Below are 23,971 nucleotides of genomic sequence, written 5' to 3'. Positions count from 1 at the left end.
TAATAATTTTTACCAAAAGTTATAGCATAGAACTTTAAAAATGTTGTAGGTATACTACTAAACTTACTAACAAGCTTACCAACCTAACATTCTTTCTAAAACAAATAGAGAAGAAATGAGTTTTGAGAATTGAAAAAGTATGTCAAACAAGAGACTAATATTTTATCATATAAAATATATCTGTGTGCATAACAAATCAAAATAACAATTTAACAATCCGACTTTGCCTTTTTAGTATTAAGTATTGTGAATTACTCTTCAAACTAACATGTCAAAGAAAATATAAAGCAAAAAGTGTATGTGTAGACGTTTTAATATATTGTTAAACAAATTTACTTTATTCTAATAAATTATTAAAAAATACCAAAAACAACTATGTATATTTGTTATTAATTTTGTCATTCTTAATTAAGGGATTAATTTTTTTTTAGATAATTTTAACTAATTTCAAAGATCATTTGAATCTCTGACATTAAGACAAAGGAGTAAGAGTGGGTAAAATATCGACTTTGTACTGTGAAATCATACAAACGGTAAATCTGATCAAAGCATTATTTTTATAAAACAAAACACGGATTTGGGTATCTCTAAAAACAGGTTTTAATTTTAGCATACAACAACAAATTGCTGTCTTAACAAGGTCTTTTTGTTTATTTTAATTAATTTTATAGTATTCATACATTTACATACATGTATGTTCTTTTGAGTAAAGAGTTTAGGAAGAAAAGGATATCTTTTCTGCTTAGTAGTGTGTATTAGAATATATATGGAATATGGAATAGTGCCATAGGTTAAATATTATTTTAATGAGTTTGTTTTGTAATATTTAGAGCTTTTTAATGTGTCATTTAGCAGAGGTTGACCACACTGCAGTATTATTAATTTTCGAAACACTTAGATCGGACGAAATATCGTGATTCTTGCAGATGTTGAGCGCTAAAATGCCAGCTTCGACATTTACCTGTGGTCATTCCCGTCTCTGTAACGTTTCCAGTTTCTTCTGTGGATTAAATCATAAACTTTATATGATCAGGAAAGGGTTCGTTTTCGGGAGTTATTCTACGCTTTGGAATACCATCATTCATTGCGGTTATGATTGTGTTTGTAAATACTTAGATCATATTGTCGATATGTGTATTTGTGAGTTCGCTTGTATTGACGTTTACTGTAGGAATATTTTTTTTAATAGAAGAAAATCATGTAATATTTTTATATGATGATCAGAGCTGAGAGCATTGATAACTTTTACTGCATTCTAAGGTAGATGGAATATATGTGTAGTCATGGGAAAAATTATTTGAAATTGGCCCATTTGAAGCATTGGGCTTGGGCACCCTTGATTTAGAACGTTCCGAGGATCAGACTTTTTATATATAGAAATACGACTCAACTGATGCGTATTACTGTATTGAGCCTTTTCACGACAATCAATAAATCAAGGAGTTTTTGTGACCCATTTCAAAAAGATCGTACTGAAATCAAGATATTCAGTCGCGTTAGTAGTCCACAAGACACCCTAATGTACATTACATTATTTCAGAAATTTTTCAAAAATGTTCACAAGTTTTCAGGGGTTCACATGTTTATATGTATGTTTACTGAGAGATTTTTAAATACAGAATTTCAAACAATTAAATATAAGATTTTTTATGAGATATAAAAACAAATATTTATGAACTAAACTGATATTTTGAAAAATTGTACCTTTCTCATTCTTTTAACTTTCCAGGAGACTTTAATTTTATGTAGATTGTATATTTTAAAATTTTAATAGACACATTCGACAACTTTTTAATTCCCTAAAAATAACTGTTCTTATCTATGATTACCAGACTGTTAAATTATTCTTCTTCCAACAAAAGTAAATCACTGAGAATTATTAACACAAGCAATCAGCTGTATAGTGTTGTCATTTCAATTTTGTTGTTGGAGAAAATTTTTATGTAAACAATAGTTTTTGATAGAATAGAACTATAATATTTATATTTAAATGAATACAAAACGTAAAATTTGGCGAAAGAATTTATACGAAAATGAGGATTATCCAGACAATTATACAGATCCAACATTTTTAAAAGATTTAAAGACCAATTTGCATGTACAGTTTTACACACTTAATGAAGTCATCCAAGGAGTTACAGTCCTCAATAATCAGATATCATGTATTACAGCATTTCTAATCATATTTTATGCAATGTACAGTGAAAAGGCATCACCCACGGATATACTATGGCCAAGTTTTCTTTTGACCATTGTCGGTTATATTTATTTTCGCCGAAAACATTTCAACCTAGCAATCGTTGTGGAGGATTCAAAAACATTGCTGGCGGTACTGCTGTTTGGTTATCTTTTTGCTCCTATATTACACACTCTTACAGATGCAGTGTCCACAGATACAATTTTTTCCATGACATTTATTGTGATGTTTTTGAATTTGATATTTTGCGATTATGGACTTTCAGTGGCAATGGTTTCTAAGACAATATCTTTGAATGCGGCTATATTTGGATCGATATGCCTAGCATCCCGTTTATCAACATCATATCATGCCTTCGTTTTATTGGTAGAGGCAGCAATATTTTTCGTCTTGTATCCTATAGTGACGAAGGAATATTGGCGTTATTATATGTTACTGCCTATTTTTGGGGGTTGCAGTTATTGCCTGTATTATATATCGGTCAATGTGTTATGGATTTATGTTTTCGTGACATTATTCATTAATATCCTGTGCCCATGCATTTTTGTTCTACAACAACGACATAAACATAATATCCATGGACCCTGGGATGAGGCAATCGTTGAAGAGACCACCGATGATAATATTGATATCAAATTATAGCACTTATTAAATCCTATATAATTTTTTATGTTATAAGTTAATAAAAATCTAAGAAATGCTCTATGTAAATATAATGTCCCTAATGAAAAAAATCAAAAATACATTCAAGGGTAGTACATAAACCGCCGAACAGAGTTGAATATACATACATGGAAAGTTCACATGTCCAAGGTCAGCAAAATTCTGTTTATTTCTCAAAATATTAATGTAGTAATGTAATGTAAAGTGGAAACACTTTTTCTTTGAACCTGAACAAGTTTATACATTGCTTTGAAAAGTTGAAATTAATTCTACTTTTAATCGACGAAATACTGTTAAAAGACAAATTATTCCATATTTACAAAATTATAATGGTGAATACCAATTTTTAAATTCCAATTTGTTTTATTATTTCATTTTGTTTTTTATTTTTTCTGCAAAAATGGAGTTCATATACAGAAATACATGGAGATGTATATTAAGAAAAATATAAGAGGAATAAAACAGGAATTCTTTAACATAGGAAAAAAAGTTATATATGAAATAGATATTAAAACAAAAAACAAAGATAAAGATACATATGTATATTATATTACAAATATATTATTGATACTTATATAAAAAATAATTTTAAACACACAGCATTGTATAAAATAAAATAGTGTGAAAATCACACTTGATCACTTTATATCAAATTAATAAACAAATGAAAAAAAATAATTTAAACTAGAAAATAACAGAAACTTTTTGTTATTGTTTTTATAGAATAATTATACTTATTTTAAATATAAAAACAATTTTGGTTTATAGTAACGTTATTATTTGTTTTTTTTTATTTTTGTTGGTTTTTGATTTTAACTATAATAACTAGAGTTAACATAACAATTTAGTTATTTTTGTTGTTGTTATTTAATTAATTTTAATAAAATTTATACTACACAAAATTTTAATATTTAATTTTACATAAACTTTATATTTTTGTTTTGGTAATAAAAAAATAAATAAAATTATAGTTTTATAATTTTATTGGTCAATTTGTGGAAATGAATTTCTACATGGAAATATGACAAGATATATGTATGTACTACGACGATTTATGTATCTAAATGTCAAAGATGATTGATGTCTCAACAGAATAACTACAATATATGTATATGTGTGTATATATATACAAATATTGTGGTTATTGTACAAACCAACAAAACTAAGGGAGGACTAAGGGATTCGATTACAGAGCCACTTCATCTCCTTGTCTCAGAGAGGCTTTGTTAAGCTCAATTTCTTCATGATTTTGTTGCTCGGCTTTAAGCTTTAAATCACGACGCCTTTGAGCTGTTACGGTGGTTGTTGGAATAGGTGGTGAGAATGACGATGACGATAGCTTTGGCGATGACACTGATTGCTGGTGGTTATTGGTTGAAGACGCTGGTTTTAATCTATTTTCGTAAATATCACGCGTCGTTGTCGGTGACAACAAGACTTTAGGAGGCAGCGTAAAGTAATCATCAATAATTATTTTATTTTCTTTGTCTGTGTCTGTGTCTTTATTCCTTTGTGATTTGTGTGTTTGTTTAACATTCTCACCACTTTGATCGTTGGATTTAGTTTTAAAAGCATCTTTATTGTTAACTTCTAGAGTAGATGATGACGACAATAATAATGCTGCTGATGATGATGATGGTGTCAATGTAGTTGTTGTGGTTGTTGTCGTTGGTAGTTGTTGCTGTTGTTGATTAATTTTATGGTTTGAATTATGATTGTGATGATTCTTATTTCTCATTCTTTCTTGTATTTGTTGATGATGTGTATTTTTTGCATTTATAGATGTTGTATGTAAGTTGTTGGTTTCCTGAGCCACTACTGGTATACTACCACGTGTTGCATGGAACGAATGTTGTCAGACTACTTCTCCGTTACTCTCTTTAACCGTTGATCCGCCACTGCCGACAGTACTACCAAGCGAACCACCACCTGCACCCGTTACAGGTTCTAATAATGAACCGGACTCAACATCATTGGCATTTCTAGTCGAATTGCGTTGACGACACATATAAGGTGAACTCGTAGGTGAGGGCAATTGATTCTGTTAACAAAATAAACATTAATTAAATAATGTACAAATAGAATTAAAATTCAAATTTACTACCTTGTTATTGTTTTGACAACACGTGGCTTTAACACACCCATTATCAGTTGAGGGTGGACAGTCTAATGCACAACAGTCTGAGCTGCTCATATTAAGACTGGATGTACCCTCTGATTCTATACACGCCCCATCCATATCAAATTCAGGTTGTATGGTTGTTGAATGTATGCCTTCATTGTGAAAGAATTCCTTAACTTTTTCAGCAATTTTCATGTATTCAGATAAATTGTGACATCTGCAAAAGTAACAAAATTTTTAAATATTTGTACGCATGTTAGATACATAAAAAATAATATTTATATGCATGGAACAGGTCAATCTATCTACAAATTTATATTACGTACAGTAAAGTTAAGTTTTACATAAGTTTTTTATAAAAATTTCACAAGAGTGTCTTTTTGTATTACTATGAAAAATAAATAAATAAATAAAAATTGAATAAACGAAGCAACATGTTGATTAGAATAGTTAAATATGTGTGTAATTGAAAGCGTAAAAACTTTTACGTAAATTGACACTCGTTTATAAAATCAAGAACATTGCTTACCCCTGACATGTTGCGTGTATTAAAACTATTGTAATATCAATTTCATTCTTAATTAGTTTGAAATCTATTGTTATTTACAAAAGAAAACGTATATTTGTGTCCACATGCATATTTTGTTTTTGACATAAAATATTACCTTATGTGAGCTGAAGCTATAATACGATCGCCAGCCAATTGCCAGACATGAAACTCATGAACTGCCAAAACACCATCAACTTTTTCCAACAAACGTTTTTGTATAGCATCAACCTTAAACAAACAAAAACATAAATATAAGAATTAATTCAAATGATGCCTAATTATTTGTATTTTCAAATTTCAAGAAGAAATTAATACAAAATTTCAAATTTGCTATTATTCTATACCCGACTTGTAAAATAGAACAAATAAAACCAAATGGAGAAAACTTACTTGTATATGTGTTGGCACAGTTTGTAATAAAATTAATGCGGATTCACGTAACAAAGGCCAAACTGAATGTAATATTAAACAAACTAAAACAATGGACAATGCAGGATCCATATAATAACGATATTTCCATTCGGTCAACCAAACAACCTAAAATGTATTAAAATAAATAGTTATATAAAATGAACAATATGTAGGATGATAATTAAAAAAAAAACTTACCAAAGCACTTATAACGACAATAATACTACCCAAAGCATCACTTAATACATGTAAAAATGCACCACGCATATTCATGGAACCGGGATCGTGACTGTGACCATGACTGGATTTTTTAATTGGTTTTTCCTTCTAAGCAAAATACATATCTTAATATAAATTTTAATTGATATACTAAAACCTTTTTTATTTTACCTCTTTTTCGAAAACGAAATCATCACCATTTTCACCTTCATCTACATTAGCTAATTCGGTAAGTCTGCTATGATTTCGTCTTAAGCCTCCACCATGTGAATGACCATGATGACCACCATGCTCTAAACGATCGAAATTATATATATATATAAATAGTTTTTTTTTAATATTACAATAACATAGGAATGGTTTATATTTTTCTCTGCCACTTACCATAAAGTAAACACAAGCCAATACCGTTTACAACTAAACCTAATACACCTACAGTAACCAACAATTCTGGTTCATGTATAGTCTCTTCTTCTATAAATCTGGGAAAACAAAATTATATTATAATAAATACAGGAGAATATCTACAACTCTTTCTGATTTTTCTTTAGAATTGACAAAAAATGTGATATTTATTAAAAATCATTGAATACCTTTTAACCGCCTCTATCGTAATACTAAAGCATAATGCAACCAAAAATACTGCGTTGACTAAAGCTCCCAATACTTCTGCACGTGCCCAACCAAATGTATTTTTTGACCATTTTTTTGGGGACATCTAAGAAAATAAATAATACAATTATCAAAAACTTAAATAAGATTAATTAAGTTGTCATACCTTAACTGATAAAAACGATATCACCAAAGCGGCTATATCGCCTAACATGTGAAAACTGTCAGCTACTAAAGCCATTGAATTTGTAACATATCCGACCACGATTTCGACAAAAAAGAAGAAACCTGTCAACATCATCATAGACAACAGCCGGCATTTTTTACCTGTGTATTTTGACATTTTTGAAAATCTGCAACAAAAATAGTGATAATAGGTATTAAAAAAAAATGTATTTATTTAATTTTACAAAATGCATGCTTATACTTTGAATTGTATTTTCATCAAAACAATCTAGTTAATTTAAGTTTTTTTTTACTTTTTTCTCAAATTAGAAATACTAATGCAGTGTTATATATTTGATTTGTAATTTATACGTTAAATGTTATTTTAATTAGAGCGTGACGTAATTAATTTTGTCTTTTTTATTTATAAAACATTTCAATATTATAAGAAAATAAAAAGAAATCACCATTTAAGAGTTTTTAATAGAACAATGAATCACATCATTTGCCGGAAATTTTCTTAAGTTTAACTTTGTAAAATATAAAGTAAAAAATAAGCAAACCATTAAAAAATTAATAATAATTCTCCGTGTAAAATCAAATTGCAATATACATACAGTGATGTTCCGAAAAATAGAGACACCTCCTCTTTCGAAGTTTCTTTTTACTTAAAATCCAATGAAGAATTGAGTTGGAAAAACCTAACTGAAATTTTGTATTGATTTGTTATGATTATATCATTATTTTTGCAATAATTTACGCGTTGCTATTCCTAATTTTAATGAAATTTTGAAAAATTGATACAAATTTTAAGTTTAAGGCTTATTATTACAATCCTAATATAATCTCATTAAAAAACTATAATTTTTAGTTCAAAAAGAAACAGAAGCAAATTTCGCAGGAGAGGCCACAGAGAAATTATAAAAATATGCCATGTTCAAGGTAAGGGCTATAGAAAAATTGTAAAAATAATTCTTTTTGGAGCAAGAAATATGGAGTCATGTAAAAAAATTCGCTTTTGAGGACACAATAGTAGGAATCTCTGCTAATTCCCATTCAGCATAGCATCATTAATTACAATTATGGGATACAGACAGTCTCAATCCGAAATAGAGACCATGTTTCAAACAAGAAAAAACAACCCCATACCATTACGTATCCGCCACCATGTTCAATGATCTTCATAGTACTTTGGCAACAAAACCCAGTATTGGAACATCTACGTATAGCTATACGGATCATATCAGAATAAAATAAATAGACTTTTTTACATCTGACCATAAAATATTTCGATTTCTGCTCAAGGGGAGATTTCAAATATTTTTGAAAAATTTTATTTTTTTCTTAATACTTTTCTATTAATTTATATTCATAACCGATCAATAAAACATTTAAGTTTGTTTTTCCAACTCTATTCTTTGTAGGAGAGATTTTAAGTGGAGAGAAACTTTGAACGTGATGGTGTCTCTATTTCATCGAACATCACTGTATATACATACATATAAGCAAATATCAAAGTTTTTTCATTCCTTTGAAATTGAACTAAATTATACATAACTTTGGTAAGAATAAAATGTCAAATACATTTTTACAGAACTATATACACAAGACTTCCAGTATAAAAATTGTAAAATTTTAAAACTCTAGGCGTTTATTTCTAAACATAATCGGCTTTGGAAGTCTACAATCTTCTTTCTTCTACCAGATATATTTACCTAAAAATTTGGCCATTTCCATGTTATTGTAAATGCTTCTCATTTTATTTTCTGAGACTATTGCAATTATTCTATTTCACTCATTTGTTTAATAAATGTTGTTATTATTTTAAAATTCTATTTTATTTTTGTAAACAAAAATGTAAATAAACAAAAACCGATTATTGCAAATGGATGCATTAAAAATTAAATCTAATAAGTATTATTTTTTGAAACTAGAACGTACTATATTAAATATAAATAAAATGTATTTCTACATTGCGTATGACACATTTTATTTATATAAATATATTAGTAAGTTGTCCAATCGTTATTGTTTTAACTTTTTGTATAAATTTTCTTTGTTTTATATTATTGTTCACCGAAATATTTGAATAAGATCATTTATTAAAGTAAATAACAAAGAACAAATAATTGTTTTATTTGTTAATAAACTTATAAACTATATTTAACCAAACGATTTTAAATAATTAATTAAAGTTAAGAACTTACAGAAAAAGTTTCATTAATAAGTAAAATATTTATGACGTTTTATTTCGAAAACAAAAAAAAAAAAAAAAAACAAAACAAAATAAATTGTATTAAACACTGCAGTTTAAAAATGCACACTAAATGATTTAACGAATAATATAATTGAAATGAAGCAATATTTATATCTGCACATCTACATTACACTACGACGAGAAGGAAATAAAAATACAATTTAAAAGGAATGAAATAAATACATAGAAACAAAGACATTTAATTATTTCTTTTACATATAATATTAAACAAAAAACTTTTGCTCGTAGTGCTGACAACCACATTTTTGTATTTTTTTTAAATTTTATGTGGTCTCACCTAAAAAACACATTAATTTACAATATGAAATACAGTAGCAAACAAAATTAAAATACAATTAGAAATTACAACTAAAATAAATCAGGAAGGTAAAAATATATCTATTATACTGAATCGGATTATAATCTCTAATGAGAATCGAACCCACTACCCGAAAGCTGATAGAACTAGTACCCATAAAAATCAAAACGTTAAAGGAAAAATGGCTGTCAAATTCTTTAGTTAAAAGATCTGTTTTATACCTTTATAACCGCTTTAATTTGATAACAGTTTAAGTCACAAAGTTACATTGAGTCACAAAACAAGTTATTGTTAATCGAAAAAAAAATATTTTATATTACAATAATTTCTTAAAAATAATTATTTTTAGAAAAAACAAGCAGTAGTAGGGCGTGGCCCACCCTACACCAGTTATGAATATTAAATGTGATTTATTTTTCACAATAAAGCATTTATCTTCAATATTACATTGTTCCGATACATTTAAACAAATTATGGATGAAAAACGCATTTTCTGATATAGGCTTTATATGGGAGCTAGGGGCAAATATGGCCCTATAACATTTTGTGAACATATTTATATTTACATAATATTTTATTGTGCTGAACTTCATCGCGATATTTGTTTTTATAAAAGTAATTTTGGACATTCAAGTAATTTTCTGAAGGGGACTTTAAATGGGAGCTAGGGTCAAATGGAGCCCGATCTTTATGAAATTTGCCAGTGTCATCAAGACTTCTATAAAACTTAGTTGTGACGCATTTTATTGATATTCCCTTATATTTAACATAATTATGAGCTCAGAAGTCCTTTTCGGGGGTTCTGTTCTATGGGGGCTAGATGAAATAATGGACCAATTTTAGCTATTTTCAATAGGCTTCGTCCATAGCCAAATAAAACGTCTGTGTTAAATTTCATACATACAATTATCTTGAAAATTACGACCTGTACCTTGCACAAAAGGTTTACATGGTCAGCCAGCCAGACGGACGGACATAGCTTAATCGACTCAGAAAACGATTCTAAGTCGATTGGTATACTTTAAGGTATAGGACGATTATTTTTTATGTTACAAACATCAGCACAAACCCAATATACCCTCCCCGCTAAAGTGGTGTAGAGTATAGTTATATATAATTTGATTAATAATAAGCGCCATAATTCTTGTTAAATTTCATTCTCTACAATTGTTTATTATATTTGCCCATAACTGTAAATTTGATATTGGTTTTGACGGTTGTTTCAATGGAGGTTTCTATGTTTATCTATGTTTATAAAGAAAACATATGTACGTATTATATTTAGTTACTAAGATACTGTTTGTAAATGATATTAATTACAATATTATATTAAAACTGCATTTCGAACGGACTGTTGTTTAAGGATCTCCTTAAAGCAAAAACAGGTTTAAATTATTCAATAATTTAAAATAGTTTTATCAATATTGACATTTAATTTATTTATATTTCGCATAAATAGCGACTGCGTTCTTCGAAAATTATTTAAGCCAAGTTTACCATATATATGTATGCAATCAAATTCTCTTCGGGTTTTAAGATATCGTGTTCTAAATTTTGAAAAAAGTCAGTTTTTGTTATAACAGCACAAACACATTTTATTTGTTATGTCTTTTGAAATGTTTTTTTATTCAATGGTGAAACATTATATTTCTAAATTATTAGTTTTTTATAGAAATGTATATTTTGCTGGCTTATATTATTTTAGCCACTTTTAAATAAGTTAAGAAATAAAAATAAAATAAATGTAAACTAAATAAAAATCTCATTCTCTTGTATTTTGTAAAAATTATTGATTGTGAGTTAAAAATAAAATTAATTAATTTAAATAATAAAATAAATTTTCAATAATTTCAGTTAACAAAGTCATCTGGCAGCATTTTTATTACTCATTCTACGATATCAAGAACCCCACCACTTCTTTACTAAATAATTGTTTTGTTATTATGTGTGCTTTTTGTTGTTGATTTTTTGTTTGATTTTTTTCTCTTTTTTTGCGCTTGTCACTAAATTATAATATACAATCAGAGTCAGTATATCACGTTTTGCTATTATTTATGCCGACAGCACTACACTATTCGTTTATTTTTTCTTTTTTTTTTTATTTTTGGACCCATTTATTGGCGGCAATTTGTAAGCTTTTCTCGATTGAATTTTTTTTATTCTTTTTGTTAATTGTATTTATTATTTATGTATGTACTTATATATATTTAAAATGCAAACAAAAAAGGTACTCGTAAAATGATAATTATTGCGAAAAAAAACGTTTTTACTTATTCGTTCGAACATTGCACTTATTAAAGGTTCATACATGAGGATATTAAGCTATCGTTGTTGATTTTAGGAAATACAATTTTTAATTCTTTTATTGAAAAGTAAATATTGTTTATGAAAAGTGTACTTTTGTAAACTTTTTTGCATAAGTATTTCGCATGAATTTTAAATAAATGTAGAAGATTTGCAACATTTTGAGAAAAGAGGGCAATAAGCCTGATAGTAGAAATCATATATATATAAATATGCTGCTTCTAAACATTAATTGTATTATATTAATAAATACATATGTAAATAATTACAAAGTTAATATTGCAAAATTTTTATGAATGAAAAAAGTTAGTTGTTTTTAGAAAACTACAATTTAATGTTCTCGTTATCAGAACACTAATAAAGACATAGTAATAGAGTCGAGTTTTAGTTGTACCCTAAAATATGTATGTATGTATATACATATGTGTTAACTTTGTATAATTCATTTACTATGGATCAAAATATCCAAAACATGTGATTTATTTTTGCGTTTAGTTTTGATTGTTAAATTTTGGCACGTAATTTTAACTTTTTATGTCCGCCTCATATTAAATCCTACAAAATAATCAAAGTTCAGAAAAGCCCAACTGTATATATGATTTTCTTTGCTGTTTTTCAATAATGTTACGTGGTTTCTCTTATATTTTTTAAACGCCAGCCGAAATATTTTAACCTGCCAAAAACACTTCCATAAATTAATGACAACAGCTTTTAAATTTATCAAAATAAACATATTTCTTTATCAGATATAATATTATATTGACAAATTAAAACCTAAAGTAATCAGAGTCTTATCTGTACTTTTGATGAAAAAAACTAGTTAGATACTAAAGAAATTTTGAATATTAATACATTAATATTTATTTTAAAGATCAAAAACTAATATTAATAATTATTAACAACCCAGGAAAAATTGTATTAGTTCTGCAACTAGTTCTAGAACACATGATTTCAGCCTGAACTCGTTCTAGTTTACCGTTGAGACCAATGATTTTTGTTCGAAATTATCATCTCCGACACTCGTTCTTTGGAACGCTTCTAGAACTAGTTCTTATATCAATGATTTTTGTTTGAATTTGTCAACGTCGGAACTAGTTCCAGGAAATCTTTAGAGAACGTATAAACAAATATTTCCTTTTTAGCGTTTTTGTTTGAAATTATTAAGATAAGAAAACTGTTGAGGAATTTTTACTATTATATCAATATTAATTACAAAACTTTCGTACATATATACATTTCTTATGTAAAATTTAATATAATTCTTCCGCACCTCTAATCCTTTTAAATATCTTTTGTATGGATATACGTTACAAGCAGCAAACTTTCTCTACTCTCGGTACCATTCAATTAGGGAGCTCTTTAATATCTTGTAGTTCAGTGGAATGCAAAAATATACATTTGAACGCGTTTTCTATTTCGATAAAAATAATTTTATACATTTTTAATTTTTTGACATTTTTTTCAATTGATTCCAAGAAGTTGTTTCGTAATTAGTATGCGTTCCATTGAACTAGTGCAGTCGTAATGTATAACTAGTTTCAAAGAATTAGTTTCTTGAAAACTATTTAGAAGTATTTAAGAACCACAACAATATTCTAAAGAACAAGTTCCAGAAGTAATGTCGACAGTACTAGTTCCAAGGCTGCTGTTTAAGAATCTAAAGTGGTTCTGTTTTCACTCGTTCTAGAACTAGTAGTTTTTAGAACAAGTTCTAAAATTTTTCCTGGGAAATATTTTTTATGTATTTCATTATATTAATCTCTAATTAATTGCTTCTTAAACGAGTACAAAAATTTTACAATCTTTTGATTATTTTTAATTTAATTTAGCTTTTAATTATGTTATCTAAATTGTTTTTGATAAAAGTATAAAAAATAATAATCTTAATATGAAACTAACACATTTTTTAAGGAGAGATTGTAAAGGTTATGTGCACATACCTTTAAAATCTCTACATGAATATTAGAAGTGATCATTAAATAAATCGATATTTAAATTCCTTTTAACATAATATCACATTGAAACCTGATAAACTGGCGCAAAATGTTTCAAATTATTTTAAAGAATGATTAAATTTATAACCGCTTATCCCTCACAGGCTTGGTTACAGAGTATTGTTAAATAAAATAAAATTTAATTAAAATATTTAAACATTCTCCATACTTGGGCGAAAGTAAAATTTACTTTGTTGCTTTTTATTTACTAACATTATATATTGATATTTTTAATGGGAACACAAAAGTGCGTGTCAAATACATGAACTGTGTAAAATCAAATTCAATATAAATAAAAATAAATAAATATATACAAACATATGTATTCTAATTTGTTTTGTTTCATTTTTCTGTCAATTTCCATTATAAAGTTTATAATTTTTTTTCTTGGCATACTTTTTGTTAGCTCAAGCAATTTTGTTGCTTTTGTTTTCTATTAAGAATGAACATATAAATCTGTATAAAATCATATTTGTATAACCCAGTTAAATTAAGAACAAATGTATGTATGTGATGCGTATTCGTGTGAATTATAACCTTGAATGGAGAATTATTACCAAGAATATAAATATTAACCGTCCAAACAGCCAAACAGCCCCATAGTTACCATATATACACACATTGTTTGGGAAGGAGAGACTGATAAGTAAAGTAAGTTTTAGGTTATTATTTGTTTGCCTGGGCTGTGAAACGCATTTTATTGTAGATTTTTTAGTTATTCTTGTTAGTTAGTAATTAAAATAAACTACATACAAACATATAATAATAATATTTAAAAATCTTCATACATACATTTTTTTAAGCTGATAAGTTAAATAATAGTAGATATTACCACACATGTATAGTGGCTTTCATTAATAAACGTCTTGTTTGATTTTTTTTTTCATAAAATCTAAATGTTATCTCATTAATAACGCGGTATTACTTTAACTAAATTTAATTTGACCCATTTTCCTCACAACAGCAATAAACAAATTTTATTGTGAAAAATTATTTATCCCAAAGCATAAAAAATATATTCTTTGAGAAGTTGTTGGAGTTTCTTTAAGAAATTTTAATTCCTTATGATGAACAATTTCAATTCAGAAATACCCTTTTAAAGGTCCTGACTTTACTTGACAATCAGTGCTGAAAAATTCATTAGAACAGCATTGCTTATATAGAACAAAGCTGCATTTCAATTTCGGATAGCTTTCTCACAAAGTATAATAGTAAAATTGTTTATGTTTAGGCAGAGTTTAGATATAGTGCGATTATACATTGGCATTTCAAATAAAAAGTAATACCGATTATTATTGGCAATCACTGTACTCACATGTATGTACATTAGGGTAATAACTTTTATACAATTTTTGGAAATCGGCCCTAGAGAAAAAGTATTTAACTTTTTCCCGAGAGTTAGAAATGGTTCCGCGGTAAATGCCTTAAAGTTTTCTATAGGGTTCTATAAATCGATTTTCGAATAATCGAACAATCGACTTTTTGTCGAAAAAAGTCGAAGCGACTATTTTCTTACAAAAATGTCGATAACTCGACTATCGTCTATAAATGTCGAAAAAAGTCGAAAACTCGAAAATAGTAGAAAAAATTAAAAAAATAGTCAAATTTAAAAAAAAGTGGAAAAATAGTCAACAACTGTAAAATAGTTGGAAAAATTCGAAAAAAGTAAAAAAAATAGTCAAAAATAGTCAAAAAGTAGAAAAAAGTTGGAAAAGGTCGAAAAGTTGGAAAAAGTCGACTATTTATAAAATACTAAAAGTCGACTTTTAACTAAATGAAAAAAGTCGAAAAGTCGCAAAATCGAGTTTGCATAAAAAGCAAAATGTCGAAAAGTCGACTTTTAATTAAATGCAAAATAAAAGTCGAAAATAGTCAAAAAGTAGAAAAAAGTCGGAAAAGGTCGAATAGTCGAAAAAAGTCGACTATTTATAAAATACTAAAAGTCGACTTTTAACTAAATGCAAAAAGTCGACTTTTCGTTTCAACTATAGGACCCTACTTTTTTATATTTAGTCTAACAAAAATTTAAAATTTTTAATACAAAACTAGATATTTTCGATATATGTACATAAATAGGTGTCATTGTTGACCACAACATCTATGTAGAGATAAGTTAAGGATTGGTGCAGCGGTTACCCTGCTTTCGAAAAATGTATATAATAAAATTAAAATTTCATGAAAATTAGTTTGAGAATGGTTTTAAAAAATCAATTGTCGCGGAAAGTTTATGCATCAAAATGATCTGATACTGGTTTTCCTTAACAAAACATTACTGGCTACTACGTAGTGATAGGGACTAATTTTTGTTATAACCCTAACGTTCATGTCTATACGTTTTATTTATCATGTTCAAATATGATAAGTAGAATTATTTTTATCATACAATAACTAAAATTGCTAAATATTTTGTTACAAATTATCGTGGTTTCACTTTTTAATAACTTTACGTAAAGATTTTTTATCTTTTTGTTTTATAAATATGTATGTACTTGTAAATGCTAAGTACTAAAGTCTACGAATTTGTTAATTATATTGTAGATACAATAAATAAAACCTTCTTTTAGAAATGAAAAAGCCACGTGTCACCAAATGTTCATTTTTTTGCTATGCTAGTAGTTTTTCTTTTTTTTATGTGAAAACTTAAGTTTGAAATTAATGTAACAATCATCTCCGATAGGTAAGTTGTAACAAACTAAAGATACAAATACAATTTCAAGGAACTAACTAAGCATTTATTTACAAATTAGGATTCCGTTGATATATACAAAAAATACTTGATATTCTTCCATAAAAAGTTGAGGTCACATTATTCTTCCTAAAATTACCCTTAAATGTATCTTTCCTAGCATTCCACCATGCAAATATGAACAAACATTCGTATACATATTAAGTTTAAGGTTATTCATAGTGCTTCAATCATTATAAAAGTTAAAAATATAATTATTATTTAAAACATAAAAAAATCAAACAATATTAAAAATAGACAAGTAGTGATTTCCAATCAAATACAACAAAATGACATGAAGGTTAAACACGTGCACAGAATAGCACGAGGTTTGATTTTATAATTTTAATATTATTTTTTTTTCTCTCTCTCTTTTTTTGTAATATTTATAATAGGAATAGAAATTATATTATTTTACAATCTAAATCAATTTACATACATACATATGTATGCATGTAGTTAAGTATCAATACAAAATATTTACATATTGTCTGAACATTGTCTTGACAAATTGATGTCTATGAATTACAACACATTAATGTGTGTTTTAAAGCTTAGAATAATAAATTGTATTTAGTTTTAATATTATTTAAAATTTTATTCTGTTGCTAACTAAAATTTAATAATTTCAATTGTAATGCTTTAAAAATTTCGAATATTTTCGGGAAACTTAATTAACAAGTGAGATTATTGAACACAAATTTTGAGAAACATTGTTTAATAAAGTTTTTCGGTAGTTATTTGGAGCTAGTTAAAAATAATCTCAAAAATATCAAATAAATAAAAACATAAACTTTCTTTCTATAGAAAAGAACTTCTCATGAAAAGAAATTATTGTTCAATTCACAATCGTTGTTGCATTGTTGTACCTTAGTATTAAATTTTATTTGAAACTTTTTATGACTTACAACGCTACAATGATACGACATTGATTGTGAATTGAACACATTTTACATGTTTAATTTTATAAAAGGTTTATAAAACAAAATGTCCATACAAAAATCTAATTTTTAATAAAATTATTGTTTGCAAATAAGGCGCTTAGTCACTACTTTTTGATATTTGTTGATTTTTCCTCCAAAAAAAAAGAAATTTTTTTAACTAGATTTTTCAAAAAAATTTTCTAAAATTTCTATTCCGAAATCATCACTTTGTTATTAAAAAAAAGATTTTTCAGAAAACATCAAATTTTTTACAGATATTAACTTTTAGTAAATTAAAAAAAATATGCAAAAATTAAAATATACAATTCCCATGTAAAAATAACTAACATTGTATTAATTTTATTTATTTAAGTTGAAGCGAACTCTATTAGTTTATATTCGTGTTTATAGAAAAATATCAAAACTTTTCTATCAAAATTATTTGTTACTTTTAGAATGTTTAAAAATATTCTGTATATTTGTTGTTGTTGTTGTTGTTGTAACAGCTTAAACTATACAATTTTAATCCGGGGGTTCTGTGGTTAGGTCCAAGCCAAGAAATTGGGCTACTTCAATGGGGTTAGTCCATAAATCCATTGGGCTAAGTGAAGTAGGGTGGGCTGGACAGTTGAATATGTGGTGGGTATCATGGGGACCCTGTCCACAAGATGGGCATATATTGGGGACGGCACGGTCTATGCGGGACCAGTAGGCGTTGAGCCTGTTGCTCCATCCCGATCTCAGTTGTGCCAGAGCAACTCTTGTTTTCCGCGGCAGGTTCTTCTCTATTTCTGCTATGGGCGGTGGGCGACCTCCAAGAACGACATTCATGCGGTAACCTGAAACCGCGGTATTGATGGCGTCTCTATGAATGTCGTTCAAAGCTGCTGTATACGAAGTCCGATCTAAGGGATTCTGAACATAACTACGTATGCTCTCTTCGTATACACGAAGGTCCTTCCTGACATGCCTCGGGGGAGCATCCAACTGTGTGATGTTAAAGTTGGGATGACTCCTCCGGTGACATCCCAGGAGGAACTGTTTAGTCAGCATGACATTATGTTCCTTGACTGGGAGAACCTTCGTTTCCTCATGTAGATGATGTTCTGAGGTTATTTGCATGCAGCCCGTTACAGTCCTTAGGGCGGCATTTTGGCAGCTTTGAATATTTCTCCACTGGGTATCACTCAGCGATGGAGACCACACTGGAGCAGCATAATTGACCACTGACCGGCCAATTGTTTTATAAGTAGCCAACAAGGTTTCTTTGTCCATTCCCCAGGTGCTGCCGGCTAGCGCTTTGAGGACCTTGTTTCTACTTCGCAATTTGTGCGTAATTGCAGTGGCATGAGCTGAGGAAGTAAACAGGCTGTCAAAGGTGACCCCCAAAATCTTTGGATGGTTCACAGTCGGAATTTGGTTTCCATCGACTACGACGCCTAAGTTCAAGTTTACCTCCTTCGTCCAGGTGGTGAAAAGTGTAGCTGAAGATTTCGCTGGTGATAATTTCAGGTTACGTCCAGTGAAGAACTGTATATTTGTTAGTCTGCTTTGCTTTGTTTGATTAAATAAATTATCACATTATTAATAATTAGTATCAGATATTTACTATACATATTATATCCCAATTAATCAAAAATATCTTATAATATCAATAAAGTCGTTATATATTATGAAGATGAAGTTATAATGTTGAAATGCAAAGCAGACTAACATGAAACAATATCGGTTTGTAGTTTAAATTTAATCTACTCCTTGTTTAAAACCTAATTTTATTAATTACATCTATTACAACATTATAAATGTTGCTATAAATCAATATAATCATTTCAAGCAATATTAAAGCGAAAATAAAAAACTTTAAAACATTTATTTTTATTTGCATATTTAAAAGGTGTGTTATAATAATTTTTTTAACTTCTATTTTATAAAGACAATATTGTAATGTACGAAAATTAATATTAAGTAACAATGTTCGAATGTGATGATATGTTAATAATATTAATAATGAAAATAAAAACAAAAGTTGATGACATTACTGCAGAGGTGTACAGCGTACAGTGTACAGCGTTAAATTATTCAAATCACGCAGTTTGGGCTTAAATATTTTTTTGAAAATATAAAAAAATGAGCTTTTTGTGAGTACATAGTTATTGATTCTCTCTTAATAAATTGTAAAATATTTCAGTTTTTAATTCGTTAAAAAAAATTATAACAATTACACTACTTAACAAATAAATGATTTTTGTTTGCTGAATGAAACATAAAATTATTACATACAAAACATACATACATACATACATACATACATACATACATACATACATGCATACATTCATACATACATATATACATTAAAGCTAATCAAAGCAATGCAAAGTCCCAAAACATATGTGCAGTGTCGGACAAAACTAAATCCCGAACTTTTACTTGTTAGAAGAAAGCTCTGTAAAATTCAAAAATTGGTTATTTGAAACATAATTTTATTTAAAATTAAAATACATTATTTTTAATCAAATAATATAAATTGCAGCGCGAAAATTTCCTCAATTTGCATTTTCCTCAATTTGCTCTTAAAATGTCTTAAAGGGAATGCATTTACTTATTTAAATGTAATTTTTGTTAAGTTTCTAAAAATTAGCTAAATTGTAATAAATATATTCAAAGTTATGTGCTTTTGATTTAGGCTAATTTATATTATTTGATCGAAAACAATTAATTTTCATTTTAAAGAAGATTTTGCTTCATTGTTTTTTATAATTTCTGGACTATATTTTACATAAACTAATCATTTTAATTACAAAATGAACATATTTTTTTAATTTTACTCGAGTTTGTCTTAATAGCAATAATAATATTGAAAATTATTATTACTGGCGAATAAAGCGCTCTAACTATAGTATGCAAACAATTTATTATGGATATTTCAAGAAATCTACAACACTTGATTCTCAGTAAAGCAGATAACTCATCATTCTATTAAGAATGATTCATTTGTAAAGTACAGAAAGATATTGTTTTTCTTTTTGATTTTATTTAGTTATTTTATGTTGTTTCAATAAATAGCACAGGTAAAAAAATACTTGTTTTAACACCAGCGATACCACAAATGTAGATGACGATGCTAGTATTATTTTGAGATACTATGACGATAACTTGCTTGTTTTTTTAGAATACCTACTTATGTTTTTTTGTATACAAACATGAACATGTGTTCAAACCCCCGTTATTTAAATTGTTTCAACCGGCATTTTTGTTGATGAGATTATATTTTGAGATTGCAATAATTACAACAAAAAATAACAAATATGTTAAAAATATATTAAAACTTCTGCTGAAATGTAAATAATGACAAGAATGACCTAATAAAAAATATTAACATGTTGAGATTAATCCTTTAACATCATTTTATCAAAAACTAATGATTATTTCATTTTATCTATAATATTCGAATTTTGTAAACATTAAGTGTGCATCTGGGTGGCTTTATAGTTCTTAAGTACGTGTCATTTTCTTTAATATGCCAAATGTGTGATAAAGGTGTCCTGATGTTATTAGGACACCTTTCATGTTCTGATAAACATGAAAGGTGCCAAAATTTTCTTAATTTTTAGCTTATAGGAAGTCGTTTTGAGGACCAGAATAAATCTAACAAAAATTTTAGTTATTTTTCTAAAGATAAGCGAATTTATGAGAACCATTTAGAAAAAGTTGCAGACAATATTTTTGAACATATTGAGATACAAAAATACTTTAAATCGGTGATCCTTTTATTAATTGTACATATTTTAGAATTTTTTATGTTTTAGAAGTTTTGTAGAAATTGTATTTAAACAATTGAAATTTAAGAAATACCCATAAAAACTAATAATAATTGGTTTAGATGATAATCTTATTTTAATTCTACTTGAGATAATTATTCCAAGTAGAATAATGCGTTCGATAAAATATACCTATTAGTTTTAAGTTAAGAACCTGTAGCTATCAATGTATTTTCTGATTAGAATTAGATTTATTAAAATACTATTATAAAACAACTAGATTTTTTAACTTACCTTATATAAAACTCCTTAAATGCGATTTTTTATTAACATAAACGTCTCGAGGTATATAAACAGCCTGTTCTTAAAGGGAACAGTTGTTAAATTGTACAGCAACAGCAGCAACAATAAATAAACTAATAATGTTAAATGCAAAACTGTATATGAAGAGAAAAGCAAGAACATTTTTAACTTTAATTACACTTGCATTAACGACATCAGAAATTTTCATGATGATTATGTTGAAGTTGGTCACAAATAATTCAATTCCATTCTTCCACTTCTTTAAACAATTAATAAAGAGAGTGGAAACATGAAAGTGATAAGGAAAATATAAAAAAGTTTTAAAGAACAGAAAATAAAAGGGGGTAGTGAGAAAAGTGATTAAAAATTGATTTAATGTAATTATAAATAGACAAGAACATTGGACACAAGGATAACTATTTTCATACGTTTGCATGTAAATATGATATGTTTGGCCTTGAAAACGTTAAAAGTTTATTATTTATTTATGTAAAAGGTTAAAATAGATTTGGATGCTGGATTAATTTTTTACCATTCTTTCATTATTGTTTATTTATTTAATGAATTACATAAGGAAATTTACTTGACAGATTCGAATTAGAAATAAGAAAACATACTGTTTACTTTAGCAGCCGTTTTTTATTTTAAATAAAACAAATTACAAAAAATCGGTTGGTTAAGGACGACATCAACAATAAAGAACTATTGGAATGTTATAACGGATATATATGAAGACGAGTACATGCATATATTAAGAAATTCATAGATGATTGAATAAATATTAAAAAAAAAACACGACAAATCAGCTGAATGAAAGAGTGTATATAAATTTGTCATGTACTTAAAGTTATGTATTTTTTACGTATTTTTTAGTCACTAAAAGAGAGGAGGTTGGTGGTGGAACTTTTTGGAGAGTGTTTATGTATGCTCCCATTTTTATTTCCATGCAGTTCACAGAAGATGTCCCAATCTAGATATTTATCATATTTTTAAGAGTAGATCTGGTTACAAATTTTGTACTCTACATAACAATGCCAAACTAATGTTTACTTTGAATTCTAATTAAACTGCAGACTAATAATTTGGTACTTGTTTTATTGCGAGGTGGGGATTGAAAAAAAAAAATACCTAATGCAGGACGCACTTGGCACTTCATAGGTATTATTGAAGGAAGTGTAGTCGGGGGTTAAGAATATTCTTCAATTCGATAAATGTATTGTTATTTGCAATCAGGTCCGGTCAGCAGAAACATTTAATAATACAGATAGATTTGCATTTATTTTGTTAATGAAATAATGGTTACGCGTGCAAAGTTTCATTAAAAAAATTCCCCACAAATTAAGAAACAATTGTATTACAGCAAAAAAATGTACATTTACATTTGCATTATTTAAAATTTTATGTAAAAAAATATACACATTTGTATATATTCTGTGTAGAATAAATCGTACAAAGAAAGGTGTTTAACCTCCATTATTTCTTTTATTTTTCGTTTCGTATTTTCTCTTATTTACAACTTTTATAAAAGTATTGATTCTTGAAAAACTTGCATTTTTTAATGTTTTTTAAACTTTACACAGATTTTTTAATCAATCACTTTTTTCTATTAATTTATTCAACAATTTTATCGGAAAAAATCCATTTAATAATTGGATATTCAAAAGCACTATTAGCACCACAGTTACAAAAATGCTCTTTTTATATTTTGCGACTCTCTTAAAACACAATGTATAATTATTTACCGTTTAGTTAGATTTTATTTTAATAAATTTTTACGGGTGACGTTAATTTTGATTATTTTAAAATATTTTTATTTTATTTTTACAAAATATAATATCACTTTAATTATTTATACTTCTGATACGTGTGTGTTTAGCTCAAAGAGCCGTCGTTTTTCGAATGCACTAAAATTTTATCTGCTGCCTAGATTAAACCTACGACGGTGAAATTTCTTGCGGCGACTTTTTCAAGTCAGCGGCGGCTAATATCAGATCTTAGCCGACCAAAATATACTTGAGCAAAAAAATGTTTATTAGTAAAATTTTAAGAACTAATTTAACTACAAAGGGAATAAGCAAAAATATCAAAGATTGTAAATGCAAGCTTAATTCGAAAATTGTTTGCCGAAAGCGTATTTTAAAATTCTTGGGCGGATAGAAAAAGATGTTTTAGTCGCACTGACACGTCCAAGGAGAATTCATATAAGGTGGTGGCACAAGGCGAATTCATACAAGGTGGTGTTATTAAATCAGCTGATAATATTATTCTTAATTCGACTGGTTTACGTAGCTGTCAAAGTTTGTTATTGTTTACATTTTTATATTTGAACATTTCCGTTAAACGGTGAAAATTTCGTTTATATTTTGAATTATTCAAGTAAAATATATAAAAATTTACATTGTATAGATAAATAATATGATTTACTGAAATATATGTCTTCCGGAAC

At 27.4% G+C, this 23,971-nt stretch overlaps 3 protein-coding genes across 5 annotated transcripts; 1 reads left to right on the top strand and 2 right to left on the bottom strand.

Annotated features, from left to right (window-relative positions):
* The first annotated feature begins 1,770 nt into the window (after window positions 1-1,770).
* Window positions 1,771-3,762, top strand: LOC111677634 (phosphatidylinositol N-acetylglucosaminyltransferase subunit C). Its single transcript, XM_023438798.2, has one exon. It carries the CDS (start codon window positions 1,991-1,993, stop codon window positions 2,837-2,839), a length of 849 nt encoding a protein of 282 aa, XP_023294566.1. The 5' UTR covers window positions 1,771-1,990; the 3' UTR covers window positions 2,840-3,762.
* Window positions 3,763-4,584: 822 nt separating this feature from the next.
* Window positions 4,585-23,442, bottom strand: LOC111677716 (zinc transporter 1). Of its 3 annotated transcripts, XM_023438905.2 has the most exons (11): window positions 23,268-23,442; window positions 21,517-21,659; window positions 6,941-7,127; window positions 6,756-6,880; window positions 6,547-6,644; window positions 6,334-6,455; window positions 6,142-6,270; window positions 5,923-6,069; window positions 5,648-5,760; window positions 4,965-5,199; window positions 4,585-4,901 (listed from the first exon to the last, which is right to left on the bottom strand). In XM_023438905.2, the coding sequence occupies exons 3-11, from the start codon at window positions 7,115-7,117 to the stop codon at window positions 4,716-4,718; spliced, it is 1,332 nt and encodes a 443-aa protein (XP_023294673.1). In that variant the 5' UTR covers window positions 7,118-7,127; window positions 21,517-21,659; window positions 23,268-23,442; the 3' UTR covers window positions 4,585-4,715. The 3 variants fall into 3 exon arrangements, with proteins under 3 accessions (XP_023294673.1, XP_046807516.1, XP_046807515.1); XM_046951560.1 differs by lacking the exons at window positions 21,517-21,659; window positions 23,268-23,442 and adding an exon at window positions 9,147-9,276 and having other exon boundaries at window positions 6,142-6,267; XM_046951559.1 differs by lacking the exons at window positions 21,517-21,659; window positions 23,268-23,442 and adding an exon at window positions 9,147-9,275.
* LOC124420291 lies at window positions 17,740-21,733 on the bottom strand. The gene is made up of 3 exons (XM_046952595.1): window positions 21,704-21,733; window positions 18,231-19,015; window positions 17,740-17,743 (listed from the first exon to the last, which is right to left on the bottom strand). The coding sequence occupies exons 1-3, from the start codon at window positions 21,731-21,733 to the stop codon at window positions 17,740-17,742; spliced, it is 819 nt and encodes a 272-aa protein (XP_046808551.1).
* Window positions 23,443-23,971: the final 529 nt, after the last annotated feature.

Source organism: Lucilia cuprina, chromosome 5, assembly GCF_022045245.1.
Source record: "Lucilia cuprina isolate Lc7/37 chromosome 5, ASM2204524v1, whole genome shotgun sequence".
NCBI lineage: Eukaryota > Metazoa > Arthropoda > Insecta > Diptera > Calliphoridae > Lucilia > Lucilia cuprina.
The sequence above is the reverse complement of the archived record's forward strand: the minus strand, read 5'-3'. Positions and strand labels throughout refer to the sequence as shown.

Bases quoted from the DNA above. Each gene is read 5' to 3' on its own strand.
- LOC111677634 (XM_023438798.2), top strand. From the start codon at position 1,991: ATGAATACAAAACGTAAAATTTGGCGAAAGAATTTATACGAAAATGAG.
- LOC124420291 (XM_046952595.1), bottom strand. From the start codon at position 21,733: ATGAAAATTTCTGATGTCGTTAATGCAAGT. The intron at 19,016-21,703 runs GTAATTAAAGTT...AATCAAACAAAG, and splicing joins CTGATGTCGTTAATGCAAGT to CAAAGCAGACTAACAAATAT.
- LOC111677716 (XM_046951559.1), bottom strand. The intron at 5,761-5,922 runs GTAAGTTTTCTC...TGTTTGTTTAAG, and splicing joins CTGTGCCAACACATATACAA to GTTGATGCTATACAAAAACG. The intron at 5,200-5,647 runs GTAATATTTTAT...TTACTTTTGCAG, and splicing joins ATAGCTTCAGCTCACATAAG to ATGTCACAATTTATCTGAAT.